Raw genomic sequence first — 21,623 nt, forward strand, 5'->3', positions numbered from 1 at the left:
ATGCCTAAGGTTAGGTGCCTCAATTCTACACTTAAGGTGCGTCTTTTTGTGTTAACCGTACGAGAAGTTATCTTTGCGCACACACACACACACACACACACATATATATATATATAGGGATGCACTCAGGTGCGAATAAGTGTCCAGGAAGAAATATGCGAACGAATCAGCGTGCGACACGTGTCCAGATCTAATAGCTTAAAAAATGCGGTGGCATTTTCGTAAATAATTGAACATCGAAGTGCAAGTAAAATCACTTACAAGTGCACATACTTTCACCTAAATTTTGTCTTGTTAGCATTCACTTCCCGCAAACATTCATCCACATGGGTGTGTTTATAAGTATATGTGCAACTATTTATAACTTTAGGTGCAACTACTTATAACTATAGGTGCACCTACTTTCACATATAAGTGCATGTAATTTTGTCTTGTTAAAATTCATTGATCTTAGTTCAGCGGGTAGTAATACCACTGAAAACCACTCGCAAACATTCATGCACCTAGATGCAACTACTTATAATTATGTGTGCAACTACTTAGAACTATAGGTGCAACTACTTATAACTATAGGTGCACTTAGTATTGATGCTCAGTGTAAATTTTTACTTGCACCTATAATAAATTTTACATGCACTTGTAATACATTTTACTTGCACTTCAATGTTCAATTATTTACGAAAATACCACCGCGCTTTTTTAAAAAATTAGTGTTTCTCATCCATTAGATCTGGACACGTGGACGAACATAATCCATTCCTATTTCGCTCCTGGGCGAAACATTCGTACCATATATATATATATATATATATATATATATATATATATATATATATATATATATATATATAAATTAGAATATTATTATAGCAAAAGGTTAAAGTAGTTTAAGTGGTAAAAATATTCGTTGTTAATCATGGTGAGGTCAATGTTTTAAATTTCATTTCAAACAAAAAACAATTTATAAATATTTTATATAAAAATAAATAAAAATTCTGGACATAGTTCAAAATTGGCTCATAAAAGGTCCAAGCCCAGGTTCAGAACCGGCTCGAATAGGTTCGTCACGAGACCGGCCAAAGTTATCCTAAGCCGGTCCTGATATGTGCTAACCTAGGCCTAGACTTAACCACCTCCAATTGTGGTAGGTCCATATTGTCACTAACATCCGATTAGAACATTTGAAGAAAACCACTCATAGTAAGAGTTTACCTAGGAGACAGGGCAAGGGTCATTGACAGGAATTGGCAAATATTGAATACGACAGAACAAAAATAAACATTAATCTTTAAAATTTCAAAAAAAAAAAGGTTAAAAAAATTATTTGCTAAATGCTTTTCATGAGGAGAAAGTAAGAAATGTATACAATTTACCTAAACTTATGTTTTGTTAAAAACTTTTAGTAAAAATGACATTTTAAAGTGGTTATTTTTTTTATATATATAAATATATGTAGGGTTCATTTCATTTGTGTGCATCCGCGACCTATGTGTACACGAATGCCGTCTACATTAATTTTAATTTATTTTTAGGAATTAATATTTGTAACCGTTGTGTTAAATGGTAGATTAAGTTGTTAGTAACGAAGGTTATAAATTTGAATTTATTTCTAAAAACATAATAAGTGTGAATGAAAGTTATACCCCTGATTTATGTCCGATTTTTCCGTTAAGTTTTTTTTTTTTTTTTTTTTTTTTTTTTTTTTTTTTTTTTGTACATTATGCTATAAAGGTTGTACATTAAAATATTTTGGACAAACATACCCTTACCGTTATAACTTCCGTTATCTTTTCCATTATTGTTACCATGCACATGCATCCACCATATATTTTCTTATCTTCTTCATTAATAATAATATATACACATTAAATACTTGAGTTATATGTTAATTATTACATAAATATAAATATCAAATTTATAAAAATGATTTACATTATTTTTTTTTTGGTAGAGATTATTATTATTTATTTAGAATAATTTAAATATCTAAAATCTAAATAAATTTAAAATTTTAATATAATGTATTAATATTGGGCACCTATTTTTTGCGCATCGCGCATAAAAATATACTAGTTAGATTATGATATGTAGGAATTAATTTCAAACTATTTTTAAGAATTAACATTCACAACCGTTTGTGTTAAATTCCAGATTAAGCTGTCAATTATGAAAGTTATAAATCTTAATTTATTTCAGATGTTAATTAATGTCATTGTTAATTACTAATTGTTTCACCTTCTGCCAAGAGCTTGTGGTCTAATGGCACCAAGATTTTGCACTCGCATATGGGAGAGTGGGTGTGGGTTCTCGCGCGACATTGACTCTTTGTGCTTCAGTAGGATGAGAGAGTGAGTGTGGGTTCGAGCCTTAGTGGAGGCGGCATTGACCTTTTGTGCTTTAGTAGGATCATTTTCCCTACGAATTTCTATCAACTCTTCTGATAAAATTTTGAAGTGTGTATTACACACGAATTGAATTTTTCAGCTGTTTTCCTTTTTCTCGTTTGTTCTTTAGATTATTTTTCTAAAATTTAAATCCTAGTTATTTATATATATTTGTTATATAAATTTATTTTATCAACTTATTCAACCCCTACATACTTTTACCAAGAATACAAACAATTTTCAAAAATAAGTGAAGATGCATTTCATATATCGAGCCTGGGTTATAAAAAAAAAAATTGTTTATTTTCATTTACGAAATTAAAAATGTCTATTTCTGTCACTATCCCCAATTAAGTAGCGTGGGTCAAGTTCTTTCTTTTTCAATTTTTTTTTTCAACATATTTGACCATAAATGTTTTGATACACTGCAGTACTGCACTGTTTGAGGTTTGGATTTTGACGGTACAGTTACTCGTTGTTCTAGATAAGCATGACTCATGGTTTGTTTTGAATTGAATGTGTCTATTATATTGTAATCAAATTTAAACCTGAATTGTACTAAGGGGCCGTTTGGTTCACGGAATGTTAGATTACTTTAGGGAATGTTAGATTGTTGGGAATGTTAGATTCCTTTGTTTGGTTAAAATTGAGGAATGTAATATAATCATGTTTGGTTTAGGGTTATATATATATATATATATATATATATATATATATATATATATATATATATATATATATATATAGAAGAGCGCTCATATGCGGCGGGGTCTTACGGTGCGGCGGTGCGGTCAAATTCCAGAATACATCAACAGTGTTAACAATATGCACCAATAGTGTAATAAAAACACACCCCAATGAAATGTAATAAAACATCACAAAATACACCACAGACTCAAAAAAAACACACCATATAACTCACCACCCCCAATGGTGTATTTTCGAACAGTGTATGGTGTTTTTACTCACACCTAATGGTGTGTGTTTGGTGATGCAGGGCTCTGTTTACTCTGTTTTGTGTGGTGTATTTCCTAACGTTGATGGTGCATATTTGGTGAACTATTGGTGTTGCCGCACCGTAAGAAATAACCGCACCGTAAGACACTGCCGCACCTGAACCCGCCTCTCTCTCTCTCTCTCTCTCTCTCTCTATATATATATATATATATATATATATATATATATATATATATATATATATATTTCAATAAATATAAAAATTAAATAAGATAACAGTGTCATATATAATTACATGATTTTAAAATATTAACTAAAATCTTGAACTTGAGAAACAAAATTATTTTATATGCTAACATAACGTAATAAAAAATATATAATATAATAATAATAATAATAATAATATTAAGCTAACATAAAATATATATCTTTAAATAATTAGAATTAAAATGACAAAATGTATAAAATCCAAGGTTATCTTACATTACCTAACAAAATGAAGGGAATCACATTCCCTTCAAAATCCTATGTGGAGGGAATGTTGCATTCCCTGGGAATGTTATATTCCCTCAGAGAATATGAACCAAACATAGAAATGTAAGTTCGGGAATGTCACATTCCCTTGGTTATGTAATATAACCTGAACCAAACGCCCCCTAACAGTTTAAATTCAGATTCAGAATAAGAACATATATAGAGTAAATTTCATTTTTAGTCCTAGATTTATAGATGACAGCTATTTTTTTTTTTTTTTTTTTTTTTTACCAAAATATTCACTTTTGGTCCTAATATTATAATGACATGACCATTTTTTGTCATCTATCAACAAAACAGTTTAAATGTCGTTATATATATATATATATATATATATATATATATATATATATATATATATATATATATATATATATATATATATATATATATTTATTTATTTATTTATTTATTTATATTTATATTTATATTTATATTTATATTTATATAATTGGTATATACATTAAATCATATAGAACAAGGGTATGCCAAGTTAATGTGGTTTTCTAAATCTAATGCTCAAATTAAATCTCTCTATTTTTTATTTGGAAGTAACTCTATACGGTCGTAAGGCTTTATTTAGTGTCATGGACAAGAATCCACAGATTGTGTTTGTTATATGAGGTCCGCAAATTTGCATGGTGACTCGCATTGTTACTAGAGTTATAGACTTTCAATTTGGTCGCAAACTTTAATTTGTCTCTGGCTTCTTAATTTCACATAAGATGTATGTAGTCATGAGATAATTTTAAGGGAAGAGGGTCAAATAAGCCCTCAAACTTTACCTAAGAAGTCAATTATGTTCCTAAACTTTTTAAAGTTGCAATTAAACACATCAACTTATCATTTTGGTGCAATAAAGTCCAACGACTAGTTAGTGACCTGCTATCACAAGTCACTAGGATTCCGGTCACATTTCGGCTAACTCTGGCAACATTTCTTCCCGAATTCACCAAACAGACTCAAATCCGAATCTGCCTTGTCACTCCATGTTGCCATATCAGCCAGACACGCCAATCGGATTCCTCTGAGCAATCACTCTTGAATTGCCCCGTTCACAGCGTTGTTCGGGATGGTGCAGTGAACGGGCTATTCAAGAGTGATTGCTGAGAGGAATCTGATTGGAGTGTCTGGTTGAGATGGAACCATGGAGCATCAAGGCGACTTTAGATTCTAGTTTGTTCGGAAAACTCGGGAAAAAATGTCGTCGGAGTTGGACGGAATATTGAACGGAACTTTAGTGACCTGTGATAGCAGATTACGAACTGGTTTTTGGGCTTCATTGCACCAAAATAAGATGCTGATGTGTTTAATTGCAACTTTAAAAAGTTTAGGCACTTAATTGACTTCTTAGGTAAAGTTTGAGGGTTTATTTGACCGTTTTTCCACTTTTTAATAAACGGAGTAGAAAAAGGCCGTTTAATTTCATGTGCAATATAATAATGTGTAGAATTGAAGTCAAAGTAAATGCAATGGAAAATTTTCAAAAAGGTAAATAAAAATAAAAATGCAATGCAACTTCGTTTTCAAATGGTTAAATTGCAACATAAATGGCTCCGATCGATTGTCCTTAACTTATTTCATGACCTCAGGTTTATGGTGTGGCTATAAAACCCCGCCCCATCTTGTCCACACAATCATCCATCATTTCTGGTCACTTGCTAAGCTAGCAGCTTAATCTCATCTTCTGGTGTTATAGTGATATATATAAAATGGGTAGAGAAAAAGGTCAGTCTTCAAGACTAACCACCACCACAAAAACACCTGCTCCCAAATTGGAAAGGAAGTATATAGAGAAGAATAGAAGGAATCACTTGAAGAGCCTCTACACCGACCTCTTTTCTCTTCTCCCTGCTCACCAGGTCCTCCTCAACCTGTCTCGACTAAAAGTTTAAACTGCGTGCATGTTTGTATTTTATATATATACATTATGCTAAACTTAACGTCGTTTGAGATGCAGGAGAGGATGGCATTGCCGGATCAGCTGGACGAAACGGTGAAGTATATAAAATGTTTGGAGAATCAGTTGGAGAAGTGCAGACAGAAGAAGGAAGAGTTGTTGCAGAAGAGCAGAAAGACACCAAATTCTTCATCATGTCGTAACTGCATGGCGGCGGCCGGCGAGCAGAGCGAGCCGCCGGAGATGCAAGTTGTTGATACCAGTCCGGGCATGTCGGTTGTTTTGATCAATGGACTGGAAAGTATCTTTCAGTTTTACGGCATCATCCGCGTACTTCATAAACAACAAGGCCTCCAAGTTACTAATGCCACTTTCCAAATCCACGGCAATTCTACGTTGCAGGTTGCCCATGAACAGGTTCGTTGGTTACATACGTTATTAATTATATGTTGTCGTGTCTCCCGAAATTTATCTTAGACTAACCTGGCTTTCTGCAGGTTGGCAAGTCGGAGATGGGAATGGTCGCTGAGAGACTAAAAGAGGTGATTAAAGGGTGCCCCGGCGGGGAAGCAATAGAATCAGAACCGCTAAATTCATGGGATAATAATTATGACATCGAACAAGAAAATCTGGGATTTCCCGTATTAGAACAGTTCCTGGTACAATGTCAGAACGACCCGCCACCCAGTTTCTTTTGGACAGCGGGAAACGAGTATTATTGCGCCCAAAATTAGTACTCCTAATTAATTAGAGAACAAAAAAGTAGGTGTACATTGGACAGGAGGAAAGACCAATTCAAGCAGCCATACTTCTATTTCATTTAATTTAGTTAGTTGTTGTATATTTGTAATACTCTCCGTATATAATTTTCAATATTACTTAGTACAATCATGTATGACAATACATGATTGTTTTGAGTACACTAGACATTATGGCTCTGTTTGGTACAATAGTTAGCCTATAGGCCAATTTTGGCTATTATTTGATCACTATTAGCTTTTTGATTTGGTAAAAAATCAATGCAAGTGTTTGGTTAATTAGCTTTTTGTAATTATACCAAATAGTTATCAACTAACAGTTAATTTATCAACTAATTAATATTATCAACTAGTTATACTCTCTAATTAACCTAATTTGAACAGCTAACAACCATTTAACAAATTGAGCCTATATTATTAGTACCGTTTTAAAATTCAATATAGATAGGTGCAATAAGTGCTCCATGTATGTGTTATATATATATATATATATATATATATATATATATATATATATATATATATATAGGGAAGGGATCAGGTGCATTTGTGGCTTCCCGTGCGGTTGTGCGGTGGATTAATGTGCGTGAGGTTTATACTTAATGTGCGTGAGTGTTTGTGCTTAATGTGCTTGACATTTGTACTTAATGTGTGCGTAATGTTAATATGCGTGAGTTTTGTACTTAATGTGCCTGAGTATTGTGCTTAATATGTGTGAGATTTGTGCTTAATGTGCGTTAGTAGTTCATAATTACGAGCATAGAAGGAAGCAGAACAGAAAACTCACGCACATCCCAAGCTTCTTGTTACTTCTTCCTTCAATTTGGCCATGGATTCTGGATTATCAGCTACCTTCAGTGTAGTTGAATGTTTATATAGATGACGCACGCACAACAAAATTTTCACACCAGTTAAGTGTGGATTTCTGTTGTATTACTCCCATAATTCTTAACCACCATAGCCCGCCTCCGCATCATCATCAGGGAGGGGGCAATGGCTACTGGGGATGGGGAAGAAGCTGACATCCATATTTTCTGCTGCATTTTACACATTCACGCACATTAAATACAAATCTCAGGCACATTAAGCACAACACTCATACACATTGAATACAAATCTCACGCACATTAATCAATCGCACAACCACATGGGAAGCATTCAACCTCGCACAACCACATGGGAAGCATTCAACCGCACGGGAACCTTTCACTATATATATATATATATATATATATATATATATATATATATATATATATATATATATATATATAGTTATTCCACCCAACCAATCATGGACTAGCATGATTAATACACTGTTCATAGCACATTATATATATCCATAATGCACATGTAGTATATAATGTTTATTTACATAAAATTTTATTTTTATGAACATAATACATGACAAATATCATTAGATTTTATCTATGACAAATATCATTAAACTTTATCTATTAGTTACTGTAGCCGGACTTAATTAATACAAAACCACCTCATCCCACAATATAACCTGAAGTGAGGTACTTGGTCTCTCCCAATATTAACCCTCCACTCATTTTCACTTAAATAACTCAGACCCACACGGGTCAGATACAACTGTACAAGCGAATAGATACATACAATTCGATGGGGCAGTGAAATACTGAAATCGATCAATATCATGGAAGAAATGTGGAGCTTTCTTTCCTATTAAATTGTCTAATTTGCCGGCTCCATCTTCAAATGAATGCGCTCAATTTTATTACAAAAATGGAGAGAAATTGATCGCACAATTAGTAATTCATTAAGAGTATTTTAATTTCTTTATAAAAAAATTATACATATAGTAATAATAATTTTATTTTATTTTTTCAAAAAAAAAAAAAAAAAAGGTCTAAGCTCACTTCCACAAACAACAATTATCTATTAAAATGTAAAACACTTCATGAAATAGTCATTTAAATCGAAGTGTCACCTGAGGATATGTAATATTATTTACTGATTATTATCTATGTCAATTCACTGTCTTTATATTTGTTTATCCTTTAATTTCTTAAAAAATGAATTACGTTCACCAATAAATATCAAACAGTACAGTTATGCATGCACGGTATGATTGTTGAAAGCAGGGAAACAAAAGCAATATATATAATATAATAATAGGTTGGTTCATGATTTTGTTGAATTTTCATGCATGTTCCTTGTACTACTGGTACCGCCCTCGGAACAATATTTTTGACATTATTTAATGAGATTCATTCCCTGAGTCTTAGTAAGCATTTTGAACATACAGAACGAGGAACACGAGGAGATCAAATGAACATGCAAAACAACACTACATACACCTCCACAGACAACAACGTACGACATCATCTTACGCGCGCAAATTAAAATCACTATATATGTCCTGCAATTTCAAATTAAACAAAAAAATAAAATCAAATAAAATAAATTGGTCTTTTTCCATCACGTGGTGCCAAATGCATAGTCAGCCAGTCAAACTTAATGAATTGAAAATTAATCCGACTTCGCAGCTCAGCTGACGTTTCACTTTACACGTCATGCAACCCATCCAATAATTCATTGTTTAAAACCCCATATATGCTTCTGGGACATCATTGTTTTAGTACTCGAAGCGAAGCGAAGCTATAGCTTGCCTGGATAATTATATTGAAGGAAGAAAATGGCGTCAATATTGCCAAAAACAGCTCCAAAACTGGAAAGGAAGTACGTAGAGAAGAACCGGAGGAATCAATTGAAGACCCTCTACAAACACCTCATCTCTCTCAGCTTGTCCCTCAATCCACCACAAAATCTTGCATTTCTTTTTTTATTACTAACAAGGAAAATCTGCGGCCATTAACCGAGAACTATTCCAAAGAATCGAACTTATAACCTTAAGTTGGCTTAAGTTGTCCCGAACATTCTTAATTAGTTTGGTTGTTTGCAGGAAGGGATGGCGTTGCATGATCAAGTGGATGAGACAGTGAAGTACATAAGATGGTTGCAGAACGAAGTGGAGAAGAACAAGCAGAAGAAAGAAGAGTTGCAGAAGATGATGATGATGAAGAATAGCAGCAGCAGAAAAAGACCTCATTCTTCATGCGACGATCACAAATCCTCACCATTGATCCAAGTTCTTGATATCGCTCCGGGCACCCACGTTGTACTCGTCAATGACTTGGAAGGTGTAGCTGGGTTCCACAACATCATATATCATTCGAATACTCCACCAACACGGCCTTGAAGTTGCCAACGCCACGTTCCAAAGTATTCGGTGGTACGATGTTGTCTGAGAAATTAAAGCAAGTAGTGCTTTATGGATCTTCCAATTCCTGCCGTGAGGAAACGACGGAGCAACGATCACCGGTTTCCTGCTGGGGATTCCATTCACTGGAACCATTTCAACAACTTCAGTATCCACCGCCATACTGAATACCCGTAAACATAACGTACATCACATGAAAATCACTGTGTGTATGCCTATGAAATGATTCTGGTACTTTCCTACAAGTTTGTTCATTTATAACTTCAATCAAGCTTTGTTAACTAAACCTGACACATAAAATGGGACGAAGAGAATAAAAGTAATTGAGAGTGAAGCCATCACAGCTCCTTAATGAAGGGCCCAGCTTGCCCATCAATAGATGGACAAGCATTTGAGGATTTAAATTCTGGAGCCTTAGGCGATTTTATAGGAGCCTCAAGCTCCACTGCTACGACTCCCCCCCTCTTTTTTTTTTTTTTTTTTTTTTTTTTAAATTTCTTTTATGATAATAATTATAATTAATAGTTTGAATAGTTGATAGCATTGGTTGATTGTAAACAGATGTTTGATAAATTAGCGGTTGACTGATAGCTGATTACATGCAAAATGACTTTCTCCAAAATCTTATCGAAAAAAGTCACTTTGAGCAGTTTTATGAATTTTAGCGTTTTGGAGCAATAAGCTGTTACAAAAAGCTAATTAATCAAATACTCATATTGACTGTTTAACCCAGTCAAACAGCTAATAGTGGTCAAACAAGTCAAAATTAGCTGATAAGCTAACTATGTTACCAAATAGGCCTATATTGTAGTTTTTGTTTTTGTTGTTGTTCTTATTTCTAACCAGAAGGTGGCTAATGACCTGTTTCTATGGTGGTTATAGGTGGCCACGGGCCGATGCAAGGTCGAACTATCCCTAAATCGGTTCGGTAAAAAGCGAGTCTGGGAGAGGCTTAATCTAAACTTGAATCGGCTTATAGAGGGCCGGTTCAGGTCCTATGAAAAATGGCCTGGTGCCCGGGTCTAAACCAGCACAGGCCCAGGTCGCAAACTAGGCCGAGGCACAGTCTAGGCCCGGACAAAATCTAGCTTGGACTTTATAAATTATAATACACTTTATAATATTTATAAGTTATCAAATAATATTACAAGTCTTATAAAAAAAATTAATAGTACAAGTTCGAATGTTATTAAAATCTTATAAATTTTTAAATTTTTAGAAAATCATATTAATTTTTTTATTTTGAAATTAATGGTTAAAATATTATTTTAAACAAAAATATTAACTTTGAAAAAGTGCACGTGAATGTGTGTGTGTGTGTGTGTGTGTGTGTGTGTGTATATATATATATATATATATATATATATATATATATATATATATATATATATATATATATATATATATATAGAATTAGGTTCTGGTGCGGTTAGAGTGCTCAGGTGCAATTGTGCAGTTTAATCTAGGCCATTCATCTCGCTTAAATCAACGTTCAGGATTACCAAAATTTAAAAATAAAAACGCGGTGGCAATTTGTAATTTTTGAATCTAGGTCAAAATTAATTTGAGCGGTTCTGTGATTAATGTGCGTGAGTTTTGTATGTAAGATGCGTGAGTCTTGTGCATAAGGTGCGTGAGTTTTGTGCTTAATGTGCGTGGAGTTGTGCTTAATGTGAGTAGTTGGTAAAACTTAAAGTGTGGACTTTTGTGTTTAAAGTGCGTGAGATTTGTTCTTAATGTGAGTGGAGTTTGTGCTTAATTTGCATAGGGTTTGTGCTTAATGTGTGTAAGGTTAGTGATTAATGTCAGTAATTGTTAAAACTTAAAGTCTGTGAGTTAATACTTAAGGTGCGTGGGTGTTGTGCTTAATGTGCGTGAGATTGTGCTTAATGTGCGTGGGTTTTGTACCTAATGTGCGTGAGTTTGTGCTTAAGATCTAACACTTGTGCGTGGCTTTCTTCCAGACACGCGTTTATTTATTTTTTTAAATTTTCATTGATTTGAGTCGTTGATCTAGATTTGATCAACGACTCAAATCTAATCGCACAACCGCACGGGAAGCTATACCCGCACATGAACCCTTCCCTATATATATATATATATATATGAATTCAGTTCTTGTGCGGTTGGTGTGTCCTGTGCGTTTGTGCGGTTAGATCTGAACCATTTATCTAGCCTAAATCAACGTCCAGAATTAACAATGAAAAAAAAAAAAAAAAAAAAAAACGAGGTAACAATTTGGTCTTTTTGCATTTACGTCAAACTTAAGGTGCGTGATTTTTGTACTCTGTAGCTCAAGGTGCGTCAGTTGCTGAAAACTTAAGTGCGTTGATCTGAAGCTTTAGGTGCATGATTTTCCTTCTTAAGGTGCGTGGTTTGTGTGCTTATGGTGTGTCAGTTGTTAAAACTTAAAGTGCATGACCTAAAGCTTTAGGTGCGTGATATTCCTTTTTAATAAGGTGCGTTGTTTTCCTTTTTAGGTGTGTGATTTGTATGTTTAAGGTGCGTCAGTTGTTGAAACTTAAAGTGCGTGGTTTTTATTCTTAAGGTGCTTTGTTTGTGTGCTTAAGGTGCGTGGTTTGTTTACTTAAGATGCGTCATTTTAATGATTAAGGTTAGGTGCGTCAATTCTATACTTAAAGGTGCGTCTTTTTGTGTTAACCGCACAGGAAGTTATCTTTGCACCTGATCGGTGCATTTATTGCTTCCCGTGCGGTGGATTAATGTGCGTGAGGTTTATACTTAATGTGCGTGAGTGTTATGCTCAATATGCTTGAGATTTGTACTTAATATGTGTCATGTTAATATGCGTGAGCTTTGTACTTAATGTGCCAGAGTATTGTGCTTAATATGCGTGAGATTTGTGCTTAATGTGCGTGAGTAATAAGAGAATTTTCAACAATCTGGAAACATTAATCTGAGGAACCTCTTGCAGACCAATCACCAGTAGATCAAAATTCTTTGTTTCTTTCCACTAGTTTTTCTATGTCCTCCATACTCACCTTCACCATAGCAGAATAAATCAATTAATAAATAAATAAATAAACAAATTGGAATTGAAGCAAACAACAGAAGTTCCAGATTCTCGCACCAAGATCGGTCTGCATAGACCATTGATAAGGATAGAATTTGAGTATTCACTTTGGAAAGCTTTTATTTCATTGTAAACATCAGTAAAGCAGAGCAACACACTATTCACTTTGGGAAGCAGTGCTGGGGATGGGGAAGAAGCTGATAACCATATTTTCTGCTGCATTTTACACATTCGCGCACATTAAGTACAAATCTCAGGCACATTACATACAACACTCACGCACATTGAATACAAATCTCACACACGTTAATAACCTCACAACCGCACGGGAAGCATCCAACCGCACGGGAACCTTTCAATATATATATATATATATATATATATATATATATATATATTAATTAGCATTATTATATCAAAAGATTAAAGTATTTTAAGTGGTAAAAACATTCGTTGTTAATCATGAGGTCAATGGTTTAAATTTCATTTCAAACAAAAAAAAAAATTATAAATATTTTATATAAAAATAAATAAAAATTCTAGGCCTAATTTGGGACCGGTCTGGGATAGGCCCAACACGAGACCGACACAAATTATCCTGGGTCGATCCTGATCAATACTAACCTACGCCAAGTCGGGGCACCTCTAATTGTGGCAGGTCCATATTGTCACTAACATCCGATTAGGACATTTGAAGAAAACCACTCATAGTAAGAGTTTACGTAGGAGACGGGGCAAGGGTCATTGACAGGAATTGGCAAATATTGAATACGATAGAACAAAAATAAACATTAATCTTTAAAATTTCAATAAACATATATAGGTTAAAAAAATTATTTGCTAAATGCTTTCCAGGAGGAGAAAGTAAGAAAGGTTACCTTTTTTTTTGTGAATGCTACTGGCTCTATTACATTGTAGTATCTGTTCATATGCTTTCTCAACCTACTGAAACACAAAGAACAATAACGCCTCTGAAGCTTGAACTCATAATCTTTCAAATGAAAGTCCAACCCGAGTACCATTAGACCAAATAGTCCTGGTGTATGCAATTTACCTAAATTTGTATTTTTTTGAAAATTTTTAGTAAAAATGACATTTTAAAATGGTTATTTTTTATATAAATATATGAGGGTTCACTTGACTTGTGTGCACCCGCGACTTATGTGTTCACGAATGTCGTCTATATTAATTCTGATTTATTTTTAAGAATTAATGTTTGTAACCGTTGTGTTAAATTGTAGATTAAGTTGTCAGTAATAAAGGTTACAAATTTGAATTTATTTTAGATTATGATATGTAGGAATTAATTTCAATTTAATTTTAAGAATTAACATTTGCAACAATTGTGTTAAATTCCAGATTAAGTTGTGAAAGTTACAAATCTTAATTTATTTTACATGTTAATTACTAATTATTTCACCTTCTCCTAGAAATACTTGATGTTGGGGAGATGGTTTCTTGTTGATTTTGAACATATCAAAATTTTGTTGATTTTCAATCAATTCCTTTCCTCTCTCATACGTAAATCATTTTTCCAACCAATTTCTGCCAGCCATTCTGATAAAATTTTGAAGTGTTCGCTTGTTATTCTAGTTCGTCTAGAATAATATAGCGTGAATGTTCAACTATATTACTGTAATCCATATTTTCAAAAAAATATTACTGTAGTCCATTTTATCTTGAGAGACTAATGCTACAAGTTCTACAATGCTCCTAGTACCATCGGGATATAGCAAATCAGTTTTGAGGAGAGTACGTGTATGTTATACATAACTTGAATTTTTCATCTTTTTCCTTTTTCTCGTCTGTTCTTCAGATTATTTTTTAAAAATTTAAATCCTAGATATTTATATATATTTTTATATAAATTTATTTTATCAACTTATTCAACCCCTACATATTTTTACCATGGATACAAATAATTTTCAAAAATAAATGAAGATGCATTTCATATATTGAGCGTGGGTTATAAAAAAAAAAAAAAAAAATTGTTTATTTTCATTTACGAAATTAAAAATATCTGTTTCCGTCACTATCCCCAATTAAGTAGTGTGGGTCAAGTTCTATCTTTTTCAATTTTTTTTTCAACCTATTGACCATAAGTGTTTTGATACACTGCACTGTTTGAGGTTTGGATTTTGACAGTACAGTTACTGGTTGTTCTAGATAAGCATGAGTGCATGACTCATGGTTTGTTTTGAATTGGATGTGTCTATTATTGTAATCAAATTTAAACCTGAATTGTACTAACAGTTTAAATTCAGATTCAGAATTAGAACATATATATATATATATATATATATATATATATATATATATATATATATATATATATATAATATATATATATATATATATATATATATATATATATATATATATATATATATATATATATATATATATATATAAAAGATTCGAGCAAATACCAATTTTGATCTCACAAGTATTAGCAAAATGACAATTTTGGTCCACATTGTTAATTTATACCAATTTTCATCCACGACTATTGTTATATAGTGCCAAAAATCATCACGCCGGTCACCCATTTGTTTAATACATATCGAAATATGAAATTATTAAAGGTATTTTCGTCCTTTTCAAATTAAGATCCCAAATTGAGCATGAATAAAGAGATTTAAGCACTAAGATCTATCTCAATTCGTAGTTCTCCTCCTCAAATTAAGGTAAGATGAGGGGAAGAACTGCGAATTAGGATCAATCTTAGGCCTTAAATCTTGTTATTCATGTTCAAATTGGAATTTTAAGTTGAAAATGACGAAAATACCCTTAAATGTTTTGGATTTCAGCATGTCTTAAATGGAAGGGTGATCGGCGTGATAAATTTTGGTACTAAAATAATAATGGTGGATGAAAATTGGTCCTAAAACAATAATCGTGGATGAAAATTAGTATAAATGAAACATGTGGACTAAAATCGTTATTTTACTAATACTCGTAGGACCAAAATTGATATTTGATCTATATCCTAATTCAAGTTTCTAAAACTGTAAATGAGAATCGGTTCCGGTTTAGAATATATATATATATATATAGAGAGGGTTGCATTCAAATACAAACCCCCTTAAAATACAAACTCCCCTTAAAATACAAACTTGAACTCGTGCACACATTAACATACTTACATGCACACAGGGCGTACTGCCAACAATTTCTGGGATTAGCATGTGCACACAATAACATACTTACATGCACACAGCGCGTAGGAGGAAAAATCACAACCATCCATCAAAGTTCGTGCACACATTAATATACTTACATGCACACAACGCGTAGGAAGAAAAAATCAGGACCGTCCAATACCACCATCCAATGACATCAAATTGTCCACATGTTTGTATTTTAAGATGTGTTTTTACCTGAATGTAAATCTATATATATATATATATATATATATATATATATATATATATATATATATATATATTTATTTATTTATATTTATATAATTGGCCTGGTATATACATTAAATCATATAGAACAAGCTAAGGGTATACCAAGTTAATGTGGTTTTTTAAATCTAATGCTCAAATTAAATCTCTCTATTTTTTATTTGGAAGTAACTCTACACGGTCGTAAGGCTTTATTTAGTGTCATGGACAAGAATCCACAGATTGTGTTTGTTATATGAGGTCCGCAAATTTGCATGGTGACTCACATTCTTACTAGAGTTATAGACTTTCAATTTGGTCGTAAACTTTGTCTTCGGCTTCTTAATTTCACATAAGATGTATGAATTAATTTCACTTTTGGTCCCACGACTTTTGATGTTCTATCACTTTTGGTGCACAACTTTAAAATTTTTTAATTTTGGTGCCTAACTTTGTTATTTTTATCAGTTTTGGTCCTTTCGGCCAAATTGACAGCGAAATGTTGTTGGATTTTATATTTTTAGGGGTAAAATTGTCATCCTAAGGAAGCATCTTCAATATCTAAACAAAATCACTTAAAATCATAACTATAGGTGTTTGATCGATGAGAATAATGGGGAAGACGGGCAGAAACCAGACAGATCTATGAGATTTATAGTTTCGACCATTGGCAAACTCTTTTTTTCCTTTTAATATGATTTTTCTTTTGTTTAAATATTGAAGATCTTTAAATTGGATGACGATTTTGTCCCTAAAATATAAAATCCGGAAATATTTTACCATCAATTTGGCTGGAAGGACCAAAACTTATAAAAATAAAAAAATTAAGCACCAAAAGTGAAAAAATTTAAAGTTGTGCACCAAAAGTGATAAAAACTCAAAAGTCGTGGGACCAAAAGTGAAATTAATTCATTTTTTAATAAACATAATGTGTAGAATTGAAGTCAAAGTAAATGCAATGGAAAATTTTCAAAAAGGAAAATAAAAATAAAAATTCAATGCAATGCAACTTCGTTTTCAAATGGTTAAATTGCAACATAAATGGCTCCGATCGATAGTCCTTAAATTATTTCTTGACCTCAGGTTTAAGGTGTGGCTATAAAACCCCGCCCCATCTCGTCCACACAATCATCCATCATTTCTGGTCACTTGCTAAGCTAGCAGCTTAATCTCATCTTCTGGTGTTTTAGTGATATATATAAAATGGGTAGAGAAAAAGGTCAGTCTTCAAGACTAACCACCACCACAAAAACACCTGCTCCCAAATTGGAAAGGAAGTATATAGAGAAGAATAGAAGGAATCACTTGAAGAGCCTCTACACCGACCTCTTTTCTCTTCTCCCTGCTCACCAGGTCTTCCTCGACCTGTCTCGACTAAAAGTTTAAACTGCATGCATGTTTATATTATATATATATATATCATGCTCAACTTAACGTTGTCGTCGTCTTGAGATGCAGGAGAGGATGGCATTGCCGGATCAGCTGGATGAAACGGTGAAGTATATAAAATGTTTGGAGAATCAGTTGGAGAAGAGCAGGCAGAAGAAGGAAGAGTTATTACAGAAGAGCAGAAAGACACCAAATTCTTCATCATGTCGTAACTGCATACCGGCGGCCGGCGAGCAGACTGAGCCGCCGGAGATACAAGTTGTTGATACCAGTCCGGGCATGTCGGTTGTTTTGATCAATGGACTAGAAAGTATCTCTCAGTTTTACGGCATCATCCGAGTACTTCATAAACAACAAGGCCTCCAAGTTACTAATGCCACTTTCCAAATCCACGGCAATTCTACGTTGCAGGTTGCCCATGAACAGGTTCGTTGGTTATTAATTATGTTGTCGTGTCTCCCGAAATTTATCTCAGACTAACCTGGCTTTTTTCAGGTTGGCAAGTCGGAGATGGGAATGATCGCTGAGAGACTAAAAGTGGTGATTAAAGGGTGCCCCGGCGGGGAAGCAATAGAATCAGAACCGCTAAATTCATGGGATAATAATTATGACATCGAACGTGACAATCTGGGATTCCCCGTATTAGAACAGTTCCTAGTACAATGTCAGAACCCGCCACCCAGTTTCTTTTGGACAGCGGGAAACGAGTATTATTGCGCCCAAAATTAATTAGAGAACAAAAAAGTAGGTGTACATTGGACAGGAGGAAAGGCTTATTCAAGCAGTCATACTTCTATTTCATTTAACTTAGTTAGTTGTTGTATATTTGTAATACTCTCCATATATAATTTTCATAGTTCTCAGTGCAATCATGTATGATCACAATACATGATTGTTTTGAGTATAGTAGACATTATTATTAGTATCGTTAAGTTTTAAAATTCAATATATATATATATATATATATATATATATATATATATATGGGTGCAAGTGATGCATGTATGTGTTATTGGTTGTGAAATAATATAACACTATATTAAACTACACAACAATATATGCCACAATTATATTCGAGTTCAACCTATAATAATCTAATCATGTAAAATGATGTTGTTTTAAGATAGCATGATTAATATACTCTTCATATATTGTACTTATTAGCACACTATATTCATAATGCACCTATAATATAATGTTTATGTACATAAAATTTTGTTTTTATGAACATATACTACATAACAAATATCATTAAACTTTATCTACTGGTTGCTGTGGCCGACAGCTTAATATAACCTGAAGTAAGGTAGTTATTTAATCCCATCATTAACCCACCACTCATTTTCACTTAAAGAACTCATCAGACCCACACGGCCCAGGTACAACTGTACAAGCGAATATAGATACATGCATGCATGCAGTGAAATCGATCAATATCTATCATGGAAGAAATGTGGAGCTTTCTTTCCTATTAAATTGTCTAATTTGCCGGCTCCATCTTCAAATGAATGCGCACCATTTTATTATTTTTATTATTATAACAAAATGGCAATCTAATTGTGTGAAAGCCAAAGGGGATTGGTTGAACGCACAACTAATTCATTAAGAGTATTTTAATTTCTTTATATATATATATTACAGGTGTTAAAGTTCACCAAGAAATATCAAACAGTACAGTTAAGCATGCAGTGTATGAGTGTTGAAACCAGGGAAACAAAAGCAATATATATATATAATAATATAATAATAGGTTGTTGGTTTATAATATGATTTTGTTGACCAGGGAAACATGCATGTTCCTTGTACTACTGGCCTAGTACAGTGGTACCGCCCTCTGAGGGATATTCTTGACATTATTTAATGAGATTCCCTGAGTCTTAGTAAGCATTTTGAACATACAGAACGAGGAACACGAGGAGATGAAATTAACATGCAAAACAACACTACACACCTCCACAGACAACGATGGATTCTTGTCTGCTCCAATCAATCTCTAAATATGTTTTACCACATTTTCTTTCACAACCACATCATCTTACGCAAACCCATTATGTCCTGCAATGCAATTTCAAAGTAAACAAAAATAATTGATTGTCTTTTTCCATCCCGTGGTGCCAAATGCATATATGGTCAGCCAGTCAAACTTAATCAATTGAAAATCCGACTTCGAAGCTCAGCTGACGTTTCACTTCACACGTCATGCAACCCAATAATTCATTGTTTAAAACCCCATGCTTCTGGGACATCATTGTTTTACCCGAAGCTAGCTTGCCTGGATAATTGAAGGAATGAAGAAAATGGCGTCAAGATTGCCAAAAACATCTCCAAAACTGGAAAGGAAGTACGTAGAGAAGAACCGGAGGAATCAGTTGAAGACCCTCTACAAACACCTCTTCTCTCTGCTCCCACCTCATCTCTCTCAGGTTTTACAAAATCTTGCATTTCTTTTTTTATTAATTACTAACAGGCTGTTCCAACTGAGAGTCGAACTTGTAATCTTAATGGTTAACAAGTTAACAGTCTGACCAGTTTGTCTGAGGTTGTTGTTCAATATTCTTAATTAGCTTGGTTGTTTGCAGGAAGGGATGGCGTTGCATGATCAAGTGGATGAGACGGTGAAGTACATAAGATGGTTACAGAACGAAGTGGAGAAGAACAAGCAGAAGAAAGAAGAGTTGCAGAAGATGATGATGATGATGAATAGCAGCAGTAGAAAAAGACCACATTATTCTTCATGCGACGACCACAGGTCGTCACCATTGATCCAAGTTCTTGATATCGGTCCGGGCACCCACGTTGTTCTCGTGAATGACTTGGAAGGTGTAGCTGGGTTCCACAACATCATTCGAATACTCCACCAACACGGCCTTGAAGTTGCCAACGCCACGTTCCAACAACACGGGAACTCCATGCTGCAGGTTGTCCATCAACAAGGATTCGGAGGTACGATGTTGTCTGAGAAACTAAAGCAAGTGCTTTATGGATCTTCCTGCCCTGAGGAAACAACGGAGCAACAATCATCGGATTCCTGGGAGGATTATGACATCTGGGGATTCCATTCACTGGAACCATTTCAAGAACTTCAATATCCACCGCCATACTAAATACCCGTAAAAATAACGTACATCACATGAAAATCACTGTGTGTATGCCTATGAAATGATTCTGGTACTTTCCTAGAAGTTCTGTTCATTTATTGAAGGCTGTTTTTATTGAGCATTATTTTATCATATCCATCCAATATTAATGCATCAATATCCTTTCCGATCTCCATCCGGCCATCTTTCTGATCTGTGGATTCATGTACAATTGTAATCTCTAAGTAACATTTTTTCGTAAACACCCAAACAATAAAATATGAAGTCCTTAATGGTAGATTATGCTCAGGTTTTGGTCTTTGCTGGATGGCACAGAACAAATTTGAGAACCAGAACTAAGAAAACAAGATTTCAAAACCAAGAATTGCTAATTGAATATTCATTCTAAAGGATTTTTGTGAATTTGAAAGAGAATAAGCTGTGTGGGCAAGGATAAAAAAACAGAGTACTAAAACCATCCTAGGAAAAAAGAAACATTGGAAATAACATTAATTATCTTTTCTCATACACTACAGCATTTGGCATAACAGTTGTGAGTCAAAGCTCAGTCCATCATCTTTTAAAGCCAATTATAGTACTGAATATGCCCATCACCCAAATCTACATCTCCATCTCCCCCGGACTCTGCCTCAACATTAGCCCCTGCTTGTATTGCTGCATTAATTTCTCTCATTCGCGGGCCACCCTTGGACGGTCCACCCCTCAAGTTTTTACGTTCTCGTGTTCATCCCTACGACGAGCCTGAACAATATAACCACCACCACCACTATCACCACTACGTTCTCGTCGTTCATCCCCTGCTTGTATTGATGATAAATCTCCTTCCTTTCTTATGCTTTTCTTGGACAAAACTTTTATCTACAGAGAGTGATGTTAGACTGCTAAAGAATAATATAGCAGAGTCTAATCCCTTTAACTTTAGATTGG

General features: G+C 33.8%; 2 protein-coding genes across 6 annotated transcripts; both read left to right on the forward strand.

The window, feature by feature from the left end:
* Nucleotides 1-5,529: 5,529 nt before the first annotated feature.
* Nucleotides 5,530-6,742, forward strand: LOC109167709. Of its 2 annotated transcripts, none has more exons than XM_019316806.1 (3): nt 5,530-5,737; nt 5,830-6,192; nt 6,273-6,742. In XM_019316806.1, exons 1-3 carry the CDS (start codon nt 5,588-5,590, stop codon nt 6,507-6,509), a joined length of 750 nt encoding a protein of 249 aa, XP_019172351.1. In that variant the 5' UTR covers nt 5,530-5,587; the 3' UTR covers nt 6,510-6,742. The 2 variants fall into 2 exon arrangements, with proteins under 2 accessions (XP_019172351.1, XP_019172358.1); XM_019316813.1 differs by having other exon boundaries at nt 5,531-5,737; nt 5,836-6,192; nt 6,273-6,741.
* A 2,428-nt stretch (nt 6,743-9,170) lies between these two features.
* Nucleotides 9,171-20,828, forward strand: LOC109167721 (transcription factor bHLH36-like). 4 transcript variants are annotated; one of them, XM_019316843.1, is made up of 4 exons: nt 9,171-9,283; nt 17,528-17,562; nt 17,668-18,024; nt 18,094-18,539. In XM_019316843.1, the coding sequence occupies exons 1-4, from the start codon at nt 9,199-9,201 to the stop codon at nt 18,325-18,327; spliced, it is 711 nt and encodes a 236-aa protein (XP_019172388.1). In that variant the 5' UTR covers nt 9,171-9,198; the 3' UTR covers nt 18,328-18,539. The 4 variants fall into 4 exon arrangements, with proteins under 4 accessions (XP_019172388.1, XP_019172380.1, XP_019172370.1 ...); XM_019316835.1 differs by lacking the exon at nt 9,171-9,283 and having other exon boundaries at nt 17,338-17,562; XM_019316825.1 differs by lacking the exon at nt 9,171-9,283 and having other exon boundaries at nt 17,339-17,562; nt 17,662-18,024.
* The last annotated feature ends 795 nt before the right edge of the window (nt 20,829-21,623 follow it).

Source organism: Ipomoea nil, unplaced genomic scaffold, assembly GCF_001879475.1.
Source record: "Ipomoea nil cultivar Tokyo-kokei standard unplaced genomic scaffold, Asagao_1.1 scaffold0317, whole genome shotgun sequence".
NCBI lineage: Eukaryota > Viridiplantae > Streptophyta > Magnoliopsida > Solanales > Convolvulaceae > Ipomoea > Ipomoea nil.

Coding starts and splice junctions, on each gene's coding strand:
- LOC109167709 (XM_019316806.1), top strand. CDS start 5,588: ATGGGTAGAGAAAAAGGTCAGTCTTCAAGACTAACCACCACCACAAAA. Junction 5,738..5,829: donor CTCTTCTCCCTGCTCACCAG/GTCCTCCTCAAC, acceptor ACGTCGTTTGAG/ATGCAGGAGAGGATGGCATT. Junction 6,193..6,272: donor TGCAGGTTGCCCATGAACAG/GTTCGTTGGTTA, acceptor GGCTTTCTGCAG/GTTGGCAAGTCGGAGATGGG.
- LOC109167721 (XM_019316825.1), top strand. CDS start 17,413: ATGGGTAGAGAAAAAGGTCAGTCTTCAAGACTAACCACCACCACAAAA. Junction 17,563..17,661: donor CTCTTCTCCCTGCTCACCAG/GTCTTCCTCGAC, acceptor CGTCGTCTTGAG/ATGCAGGAGAGGATGGCATT. Junction 18,025..18,093: donor TGCAGGTTGCCCATGAACAG/GTTCGTTGGTTA, acceptor GGCTTTTTTCAG/GTTGGCAAGTCGGAGATGGG.